This window comes from Budorcas taxicolor, chromosome 5 (assembly GCF_023091745.1).
Source record: "Budorcas taxicolor isolate Tak-1 chromosome 5, Takin1.1, whole genome shotgun sequence".
Taxonomy (NCBI): domain Eukaryota; kingdom Metazoa; phylum Chordata; class Mammalia; order Artiodactyla; family Bovidae; genus Budorcas; species Budorcas taxicolor.
This window is the reverse complement of record NC_068914.1, coordinates 20,480,538-20,492,379: the sequence shown is the minus strand read 5'-3', so window position 1 is coordinate 20,492,379 and position 11,842 is coordinate 20,480,538. Positions and strand designations below refer to the sequence as shown.

At 41.0% G+C, this 11,842-nt stretch overlaps 1 protein-coding gene across 1 annotated transcript in view; it reads left to right on the top strand.

Moving 5' to 3' along the window:
- The first annotated feature begins 4,111 nt into the window (after positions 1-4,111).
- KIFBP (kinesin family binding protein) overlaps positions 4,112-11,842 on the top strand; it is a 57,344-nt gene continuing 49,613 nt past the window's right edge. Inside the window, exons 1-2 of the mRNA XM_052640279.1 lie at positions 4,112-4,540; positions 10,589-10,687. Coding sequence (XP_052496239.1) covers positions 4,115-4,540; positions 10,589-10,687 — 525 coding nt within the window. The 5' untranslated portion in view covers positions 4,112-4,114. The remainder of the gene's footprint in view (positions 4,541-10,588; positions 10,688-11,842) is intronic.

Sequence of the window (11,842 nt, the reverse complement as noted above, 5' to 3'; positions counted from 1 at the left end):
ATAGTAATGAGATACCAAATTAACCATGTGCGAATCACTTTCCTAGTCACAGATGTATACTGGGAACCTACTATGGTCATTACAGTAATTTCCTTACAAGTCTTCCCGCTTTTTCCCTTCAGTTTGTTTTCTGAATAATCCTGTTAAATCATATCTTGTCACTCCTTCAAAACCATCCCATCTCACACAGACTATCCAAACTCACCATCAATCAGTTCAGTTCAGTTGCTCAGTCGTGTCCGACTCTGCCTCCCTGTCCATCACCAACTCCCAGAGTCTACTCAAACTCATGTCCATCGAGTCGGTGATGCCATCCAGCCATCTTATCCTCTGTCATCCTCTTCTCCTCCTGCCCCCAATCCCTCCCTGCATCAGGGTCTTTTCCAATGAGTCAACTCTTCACATGAGGTGGCCAGAGTATTGGAGTTTCAGCCTCAGCATCAGTCCTTCCAATGAACACTCAGGACTGATCTCCTTTAGGATGGACTGGTTGGATCTTCTTGCAGTCCAAGGGACTCTCAAGAGTCTTCTCCAACACCACAGTTCAAAAGCATCAATTCTTCGGCACTCAGCTTTCTTTATAGTCCAACTCTCACATCCATACATGACCACAGGAAAAACCATATCCTTGACTAGACGGACCTTTGTTGGCAAAGTAATGTCTCTGCTTTTGAATATGCTATCTAGGTTGGTCATAACTTTTCTTCCAAGGAGTAAGTGTCTTTTGATTTCATGGCTTTAGTCACCATCTGCAGTGATTTTGGAGCCCCCAAAAATGAAGTCTGACACTGTTTCCACTGTTTCCCCATCTATTTCCCATGAAGTGATGGGACCAGATGCCGTGATCTTCGTTTTCTGAATGTTGAGCTTTAAGCCAACTTTTTCACTCTCCTCTTTCACTTTCATCAAGAGGCTTTTTAGTTCCTCTTCACTTTCTGCCATAAGGGTGGTGTGATCTGCATATCTGAGGTGATTGATATTTCTCCCAGCAATCTTGATGCCAGCTTGTGCTTCCTCCAGCCCAGCATTTCTCATGATGTACTCTGCATATAAATTAATTAAGCAGGGTGACAATACACAGCTTGACGTACTCCTTTCCCTATTTGGAGCCAGTCTGTTGTTCCATGTCTAACTGTTGCTTCCTGACCTGCATACAGATTTCTTCATGACCCAGATAATCACGATGGTGTGATCACTCACCTAGAGCCAGACATCCTGGAATGTGAAGTCAAGTGGGCCTTGGGAAGCATCAGTACGAACAAAGCTAGTGGAGGTGATGTAATTCCAGTTGAGCTATTTCAAATCCTGAAAGATGATGCTGTGAAAGTGCCGCACTTAATATGCTAGCAAATTTGGAAAATTCAGCAGTGGCCACAGGACTGGAAAATGTCAGTTTTCATTCCAATCCCAAAGAAAGGCAATGCCAAAGAATGTTCAATGACTGCACAATTGCACTCATCTCACACGCTAGTAAAGTAATTCTCAAAATTCTCCAAGCCAGGCTTCAACAATACGTGAACTGTGAACTACCAGATGTTCAAGCTGGTTTTGGAAAGGCAGAGGAAGCAGAGATCAAATTGACAACATCCACTGGATCACTGAAAAAGCAAGAGAGTTCCAGAAAAACATCTATTTCTGCTTTATTGACTATGCCAAAGCCTTTGACTGTGTGGGTCACAATAAACTGTAGAAATTCTTCAAGAGATGTGAATACCCAACCACCTGACCTGCCTCCTGAGAAACTTTTATAAGACCTGGGTATATTCAGTGCTTTGAGATACACAAAGGAGCACTGATTCTGGAAGCTCATAGACACAAAGTTTGAATCTCAGATGTGCTCCAAATTGATAAGCTTCAAATTTTTTAAGCTTCACCTTTCTCAAGCAAAACCTAAGTGATAAGATTATCTTCTCTGTGCAGATTCTATTCTTTATAAATGCTGGTGCTTCTCAGGAGTCTTTCCTAAACTCTGTCCTGGGGAGATCTTACAAACTTCCAAAATTTCTGTTGCATGGGCTGCTCACTTCCAAAACTTGGTCTCTAGGCCAGATGGCTCTCTGGAGATACAGGCTGTAATATTCATCTCCCAACTGGAACAACCACTCCTGGATGTTCAGCTGACTCCTGTATATCATTATGTTCAAATTGGAACCCAAGTTTCCTCTTCACATTCTCCTTCCCACCCACACCAAAATGTTCTGTTTTGCATCTCAGTGAGTGACACCACTATACGCCAAGCTGATTTCCTGCATTCACTCTCCTTTCTTCTCTCATCCTTAAATGTAGAACTAAGCACTAGCCACCTCCAGTCCACCTTCTATAAAGCTCTTACATTGGTCTACTTTTCATCTCTTGTAGTTCAGACCATCATCTTTTGAATTATTTTAACAGGTACTCTTGCTGCCACTTTAGCTTCCTACCAGTGCATTTTCCACACTTCAAATGACTAATTTGTTCATTTGATAAATATTTTAAATGTCTGTTAATTTGCCAGGCACTGTTCTGGGATCTGGAATTCAGCAATTAAAAAACTTTCTGCCCTAATACAAGGCAAGACATTAAACTATCCAGGTGGCCCAGCAGTAAAGAATCCACCTGACAATGCAGAGACTCAATAGACACAATTCAATCCATGGGTTGGGAAGATCCCCTGGAGTAGGAAATGGTAACCCACTCCAGTACTTTTACCTAGAAAATTCCATGACCAGAGGAGCCTGGTGGGCTACAGTCCAGGGGGTTGCGAAGAGTTGGACACAACTGAGCACATGCACGCATGGTAATATAAGTTGTTATGGAAACAAAGGTGATAAGGACTGTTAGCCAATGAGGCAAGGTTGCTATTTTTAAACATGAGGTCAGGAAAGACCTTCCTGAAAAGTCATCATTTGAGTAAATATCTGAAGGTGAGGGATTGAGCCATGAAGACATTAGGGGAAGGATAGACGAACAGCAAATACACAGGCTTTGACACAGGAGACTGTCTGATGTGTTCAAGGAAAAGGAAACTTCTTGGCTGGAGTAGAGAGAATGTAGAGAGCCATAGAAGATGAAGTCAGAGAACTAGTGTGGACCTAACTATGCAGCGTTTATAAGGCTTTGACTATGCCAAAGCCTTTGACTGCATGGGTCACAGTAAACTGTGGAAAATTCTGAAAGAGATGGGCATACCAGACCACCTGACCTGCCTCTTGAGAAACCTATATGCAGGTCAGGAAGCAACAGTTAGAACCGGACATGGAACAACAGACTGGTTCCAAATAGGAAAAGGAGTACATTAAGGCTGTATATTGTCACCCTGCTTATTTAACTTATATGCAGAGTACATCATGAAGAATGCTGGGCTGGAAGAAGCGCAAGCACACTGGACGTGAGTTTGGGTAAGCTTCGGGAGTTGGTGATGGACAGGGAGGCCTGGCATGCTGCGGTCCATGGGGTTGCAAAGAGTTGGACACGACTCAGCAGCTTAACTGAACTGATAAAACTTTCTGGAGCCAGGCCCCCGCCCCTCCTATTTAGCTTGGTAATTTTGAAGGTTATGTAATCGGAAAAGCGTTGATTGAGTTGTCTTGTGACAGCTCTGGGACTTAACTCCTGTATTACTTTGAGAAGTTCAAATGAAAATATTTGTCAATCACTCAGTGCTTTTTACATTCATAGAGGCTATACATTAATAACAATACACGGATCATTGTTACATTTTTATCCACTGATGGGCTGGGTTATAGACTAATGTCAAAACGTTTCTGCCTTTCAGCTTATAGCAGTTAACGAGAGTCGTTACCTAGCTATGTTTGTAAACAACATTTCCTTGTGATCTGTTAGTTAATCGATGTCACCAGGTAAGAGACTCCCCGCCGCAGAGGGCGGGACTGGGCGGGACTGGGCGGGAAACGGTAATGCCTTCGGACAGCTTCCTTTCCATGACAACGGTTGCTGTGGTGACGACCACGCCTTCCCATTGGTCACTGCAAAGCATACTGCGGTTCCTTGGGAGTACGTCATTGGATAGCGTTCCGCCATGCGCAGGCGCAGGACTGTGGAGGCCGTAAGTGAAGCGTCGCAAAAGAGAAGGAAGGCGGGAGTCCCAATTGAAACCGAGGCTGACCAGGCCGCTATGGCGGATGCTCCGTGGGCCGAGATTCGTGAGAAATTCCAGACTGCGCTGGCCTTATCACGGGTGGAACTGCATAAAAACCCGGAGAAGGAACCGTACAAGTCGAAATACAGTGCCCGGGCGCTGCTGGAAGAGGTTAAGGCGCTACTGGGACCCGCTCCTGAAGACGAGGATGAGCGACCGCAGGCCGATGATAGCTTGGGCGCAGGGGAACACGCCTTGGGGCTGCCGGCTGAATTGGTGGAGGCCGAGGGGCCTGTCGCCCAGGGGGCAGTGAGGCGAGCGGTTATTGAGTTCCATCTCGGGGTGAACCACATTGACACCGAGGAGTTGTCGGCAGGGGAGGAGCATCTGGTAAAATGCCTGCGGCTACTGCGCAAGTACCGACTGTCGCACGACTGCGTCTCCCTCTACATCCAGGCGCAGGTAAGAAAAATCCGGGCCCGCTGCTGTTGGCCAGAGGCCAGTGGGTGGAGAGGGGCCTCAGCTCTTGCCGAGACCAAAGGCAAACGTAATAAGGCACAATTTGTCCCCACGTTTTCAAACCTCTGTGGTAAGCGGCTTCCAAACTCCCTCTCCATCCTCTTCGCTTACTCCTTCATCACATTGCTTCACTTAGTCGTAGTCAACACATCGGTTGCCGAAGACCCTCCCACATTGTAAACGCTCTTTTCAACTCTCCACCTTTCCAAATCCAGTTCATTCTATTAAGAAAAACCCAAAGTAATTTGTTTATTAATTTCAGGTCTCAAGGAAATTGTAAAGAATAATCAGAGTGCATTCTTAATTTGAAAGAAGATGTCTGTCTTGCCGTAGTCATTCGTTTGCTTCCCAAGGAATTTCCTGCCCATTCTTCAAAACCGATTTCAAGAATCACTTCATACGTTTAGTAACTTTCTTTGGATCATTGTATTCTGAACTGACTTCCTCCTAGTACGTTTGATTTCTTGTAATACTTACTGTTTCCTATTTCTGTGGTGCTTGGTTTATTAAGAAGTAAATCTGACATTCTCGCTGGGAACGTAACAGTTCAGAATATAAATATGTATAAACTTTTGTGTCACGTACTTTGCTTAAGTTAGCTCACAAACCCTTACATTCAGTAGTTCCAGTTCCTAGTATACGTGATCCAGGGAACATTTACCTCAGTTGATCTTAGGGTAAGTAGGTCTCAAAGTTAAAAAGGACATTGTATAGGACATATTCTGTTATCATGGCCCAATTAAATTAAAAGCTACAAAATAACAGAAACTATATCTCTTTTTTGCTCATTATTTATAATCTCAGTCCCTGGCACATAAAAGACCATTCTAAATCATTTGTTTGTTGAGTGGATGAATGATCTAATGAAATCCATAAGATGTTGAATTCAAACAAAATCTCAATTATTTGAAATTTTCGTCAACCATTTGGCTTCCTAAGATCTTGCTGCTAAGTCGCTTCAGTCGTGTCCGACTCTGTGCAACCCCGTGGACTTCAGCCTACCAGGCCCCCCTGTCCCTGGGATTCTCCAGGCAAGAACACTGGAGTGGGTTGCCATTTCCTTCTCCAATGCATGAAAGTGAAAAGTGAAGTGAAGGTGCTCAGTCGTGTCCGACTTCTAGCGACCCCATGGACTGCAGCCTGCCAGGCTCCTCTGTCCATGGGATTTTCCAGGCAAGAGTACTGGAGTGGGGTGCCATTGCCTTCTCCTCCTAAGATCTTAATGAACATTTAAAAAATTCCTTCAATATCTCAAAAATAGAAACCTTCCTTAATGTAATATAGGTCTCCAGTATTTACTGTACTTTTGTGACTTTTAATGTGCATATTCTTAAATATATTAATATCTCTGAAATCAGCATCGTTCTTACAGCTGATTGATTTTATGTAAAATTTAGTTGGCAGTGTTTTCTTGTTGATACATAAAATAATTGTGTCTTAAAAATTGTAACATCTTACATTCAATGATTTACAGTATTTTGAACAGCCAGCTTTTTCTGAAGGGTGAATTACTAGAGATATTTTTACTAAAACCTGGAACAAAATCTTGATTAGAAGTACTGCCATTGCAATAATATAGAAAGCAAAAAACAGTATCAATCTTTTAAAATAAAAATCATTTTTAATGTGATTTATGTATACCTAAAGTCATCAACTATAAAAGTCTTAGAACTGTTTGATGAAACAGGAGGTTAACAAAACAAAACCAGGAGGTTATATGGTAAATATATAATATCAATAGTATTCTATCTATAAGCAATAATTTGTTAAAAGTGTTACTTTTAGAAATTGCATTTACAAAGGGCTGGATAATAGAACTGATAATCTTAAAAGGAATGATATACCATGTTCCTCAGTGGCAAGATTATTTAGATTCGGGTTATACTAGTCTTTCTGAAGTCTACTGCTCAGCTGATCTGTTTATTACAGGGGCCTTTTATTACATTTAATATATGCTTTGATGAGAGATTTGACCTTACTAATAAAGCAAACTGAAAGGATGGTATAGAATAATTGTATCACATTGGCAGAGATTATTAAAGATATTGATTGCATTCATTTTTGGAGAAACTGTGAGGAGATGGATACTGTCCATTAGCATAATTATTGGTGGAAATATAAATCCATAGAACTTTCTGGAGAAACTTTCAGTAGGTATCTGAGTCAAGACTTTGACTTAAAAATTTCCTGTCAGTATTGTAAAATAATATTGAAACAGGTATGCAGAGGTCTGTTAACATGGATGTTTGTCATATCATTGTTAATATAAAAAAGAAAAGAATAAAATAAACATTAGTGAGTAGCTCTATAGTTAAATAAGTATTGGTACATCCATATAGAAGAGCAGTATGTAGCCTTTAGAAATGATTTATGTTTTTTCACCAAAATATCAATACTAAGAGGAGAGAGAAGGCTCTGAGGCATGCTTGGAATTATGTAGAGTGATTCCATTTTGGTAGAAGACTACCTGTGTGTTTGTGTTTGTATAAGAAAAAGTTTGAAAGTTCATGGGAATTTATGAGATTCTGACTGCTTTATTCCAGTCTGGTGTCTGCTTCCTGGGAAATTATTGATATACAGGACCTGGACCTACATTAGATTATCAAGAGAGGCTATCCCCCTTCTGTCTTTTCCAGAAGAATGTGTTTTTCTCCAGTTAGCTGTCAGAAATACACATTTGCATTATCATGCTGAGCAAAATTTAACTTGACAAATTAGTAGGTTGTTCTTCCCACCGCCAGGAGATATGTGTATAAGGAGGACCTCAGCTTTACTGAGGTACAGCTGACATATAGTAAACAGCACGTATCTAAGTATGCAGTTTGATGAATTTGGACATCTCTGTATTCCCATGAGACAGTCGCGGCGATCACGGTGGTGATCACATCCATCACCACTAAAAGTTTCTTTGTGCATGTGCGTTTGTAATCCCTCGCTCACTCCTGTATTCTCTTTCCCTTCTTGCCCTCCTCCCCCGCATTGTCTAGAATTTCATAATGGGCTTATATGGTGTATGCTCTTCTTTTGTCTGACTTCCTTCACTCAGCATCATCATTTCATTGCTGCATCGGAGATAATCTTTTTTATTTTTTTTCTTTTGTCTGTTAATATGGTGAATTACATTGATTGATTTTTCTGATGTTAAGCCAAGCTTTCTTTCCTGTGATAAACTCCACTTGGGAGTTTTTGCCAAGCCAAAGTTGGCTCAGATATTACCCTTTTTATGTACTGTTGGACGGAATTTGCTAAAATTTTGTTAGTATTTTTTGTATCTTTGTTCATGAAGGATATCAGGCTGTAGTTTCTTGTTATGTCTTTGGTATGGAGGAACTGTTCTTTCCTCTTTGTTTTTCTGGATGAATTTGTGTAGACTTGGTATTATTTTTTCCTTACGTGTTTGGTAGAATTCACTAGCAGTACTTTTTTAGCTGTTTTAGATTCAGTTTTTTCCCTTACCTATTCACTTATCCCAAGGGCAGGAACATGGTGATGCTCTGTGAATGATACAGTACTTTCTGATGTGTTATGGGATTTCTATTGTAAAAATAATTAGCACATCAAAAAAAAAAAAAAAAAGATTACCTCTGTGGAGGAAACATTGAAACAAAACGTTAATAGTATTTTGAAAAGTCAGGTCAGTTTCAGATCCCTTGCATGGCCCTTAACTTCAGGGCCTCAGTAAGTTATGGTTGAGAAGAAAAATGTGTGTCCTTTCTAGACGCACTCTAGGTCTCTGCTTGGTTTCAGGTTTACACACCAGAGTTGGTGCTTCCTGAGGCAGAGCTCACCCTGGATCTAGCAGCCTAAATGCATCACCATCCCATCTAAATAGAGTGAAAGTGGCTAACCAGTTCCTGGTAGTAGGGACTTCTCTAGTTAGGTACAGTCTGCTGGGTTTGGGCTTCCTGGTGTCATGGCCAAATGGAGTGAAAAATGAATTGACCTAGGGAGTGAGAAAAGGTGACTTGTGGATTCATTTCTAAATTCAAGAAATGAGTTTTAAGAGAGCTTATATTCTCTTGAGGCTGGATGGGCAGAATAATCATTAAATTAGTACTGAGTCTTTAAGCTTCCCCAGGGTACTGCAGAGAAATATAGAGGAGAGAATTGCCCAATCTCAATAATTTATCACCATAACCTACCTGCAGCTCTAGGCACTGAGAACTGATCAAGTCACTTAAAAAAAAACCCCAAAACTGTAGAATAGGTATACTGTGTAAAGCCATAGGACCAGAGGTCTGTGTTCCAGGGCAGCGATCATATTACCTTTAAACTGTAGGATTTTGAAACATTTTTTGTGTCTGCCACATGCCCCTTTTGCAGTCTACTGAAGCCTGTATTTCATGAAACAGAATAATGATTTTAAATGTATAAAATAAAATGTAGAGGGTTGCAAAAGAAACCAGTAATATTGAAGTTATCAAAATATTTTTTAAAACAAATGTATGATATAGTGATATATAAGGTTCCTTATGAGTCCATTGAATAAGATCTATTTTTAAATATAACTTTAAAGTATTATTGAATATTAATGATGATTTAAGATATCTATGAGCTATAATACAAAGATTTTTTTTACTTCCATACACCACAGAATCCCAGGTACTGTAACACTGTTACATTTTGTTTCCTGCCTTCATAACTGAAAAAAAAAATGCTCAATTTTAAGAGGATATAGTGAAAATGACTGTAATGTTTCCACATCCACATTCATAGACTCTGAATTCTCTTCCTGGGTGAGTTGTGGGTTCTTGGGCCAAGATTAAGAATTTGCTTTAAAAACATTGTTTCCTTATCATGTTCTCTTGGGGGGGGGGGGGGGAGTAAGCAAAAGAGGGTAGAAGCTCAACCTCAGAAGAATCCCTGTGCCTGAAAGACTGTCCTGAGGGTTGGGAGGCTGACTAATCCCATTGTCTAAGCAGGAGCTCCTCTTCAGCACAGGCCTGATTTGCCCTATGATAAAAAAGTTGTGTAGCAGGGGGAAAACTGACTTAGTTTTTAAAATGTAACATTGTACCCCCAAATTCAGCAGCTTGAAACTTAATTACTGAAATAACAGGAATCCAGGCTGGTTTGCCTGTAGCTCAAGGTCTGTCATCAGATTATTGGCCTGCTGGGGCTGCACTGGGGAGAAGGCGATGGCACCCCACTCCAGCACTCTTGCCTGGAAAATCCCGTGGACGGAGGAGCCTGGTAGGCTGTAGTCCATGGGGTCACACAGAGTCGGACACAACTGAAGCGACTTAGCAGCAGCAGCAGGGGCTGCACTGAAAGGTTCAACTAGAGAATCCAAGCTCACTTGTGTGGTTCTTGGCAGGATTCATACAGGCTGTTGGTCTGAGGCCCTGACTGTTGACTTCCCTTAGTTCCTTGACACCATAATGTGGCTCAAAATACGGCATTTGACCTCCCTCAGAGAGAACAGCAAGAGGGAGCACCCAAAATGGAACTATAGTGTTTTGTAACTTGATGTTGGAGGGGACCATCCATCACTGTTGCCGTGTTCTGTTTGTTAGAAGCAAGTCCCTAAATCTAGACCAGACTTAAAGGGAAGAGATTGTACGAGGGCATGAACACCAGAAGGCAGGAATCAATGGGGAACCCGATTTAGTGACTGCCTCCTGTTCTTCCCTGGTGGCTCAGATGTAAAGCATCTGTCTGCAGTGCAGGAGACCTGGGTTCGATCCCTGGGTCAGGAAGATCCCCTAGAGAAGGAAATGGCAACCCACTCCAGTACTCTTGCCTGGGAAATCCCATGAACGTAGAAGCCTGATAGCCTACGGTCCATGGGGTTGCAAAGAGACGGACATGACTGAGCAACTTCTTCCTCTTCTTCCTTCCTCCTGTGACATAAGGACAACAGTATTATGAATAGTTAATTCATTGGTAATCAGACACTAGTACTATTTAGGTAAGCATTGACTTTGAAACTATGAAAACTACTTTATTGGATGATTTATATTGTCATTTTTTTCTCTTTTTATTCTCCAGAATAACCTGGGTATCTTGTGGTCTGAAAGAGAAGAAATTGAAACTGCACAAGCTTATCTAGAATCATCAGAAGCTCTATATAATCAGTATATGAAAGAGGTATGTTGCATGTCACATAAATTTTAATCTTTGATAGAAACTAGTTAAGAATTGATGGTAAGAATTCCTCATTCATAATATTACAATATGACTTTTCAGTGTGCTTTGGGATGTCTTTATACAACTGTCTATGTGGTCACCTAATAGCTAAAATTATTTAATATTTTTTATTAAAGACTTTAGCATTCTTAAAAATAATCCTTGCATAAAGTCTCAATCCAAGTATAACTGTATAAGAAATATTATTTCAATATCCTGAAATACTGATACTTGCAAAATTTCTGTTTTGATTTCTACTGAGGATAGCAGTGCTTAACTTAAAGGAAAGCAAACAGCCATCAGTACTTAAGCAAAATATCTGAAATTTTGGAGGCGCTGGCTCTCAAGTTTCAGCATGTATCAGAATCACCTGGAGAACTTGTTAAAATGCAGTGCTCAACCCCAGACTCTGAGTGAGTAGGTCTGGGTTGGGACCTTTTTAACCAGGTGCTACTGCTGCTACTGGTTTGGTTTTTGCACTTTGAGAAGCACGGCTTCAGGGCAGTGATTTTCAATAACTTTATTTTTTGAATTGTAAAACCCTCCTGAAATACAATATGTAAAGCTTGATGGAGCTACTGTGGTGCAACAGGTCAGAAGAACGCTGAGCCCACTCCACTGCAGATACCTTCTTCCCTCCCTGCTGTGGCGGCACAAGAGGTGCTGTAGAACTAGTTCTAGGGCTCTAGAGAGCCACGTGGAAAACTTTGGCTTTAGAGGCTCACCGTCCTACAGAGGTAAACTTAGTAATGCTTCTGGGTTGCCATTCATTTCCTTAATAAATTAACGCGCCCCTTGGCATTCTGGAGGAGGCCGTACATGTTGGGGGCAGGGAGATCAATAGGAAATCTCTCTACCTTCTACTCAGCTTCACTGTGAACCTAACAGTGCTCTAAAAAGTGAAGTCTGTAACCAGAAAATATTGGCAGTCTTCTGAAATTAAAATGGATTTAGTTAATTTTGTTCTGAGGCTATGTGTGGCAGTTTTTGAAATAACCAGGTATTTTGAGGTTTTTCAAACTCAAGGTTAAGAATCAATGTTTTACCAGTTTCCCTAGTGATTCATATATTGCTAAACTCAGTAGTAAGTTCTTAGTCTTCATCTTATTTGAGCAT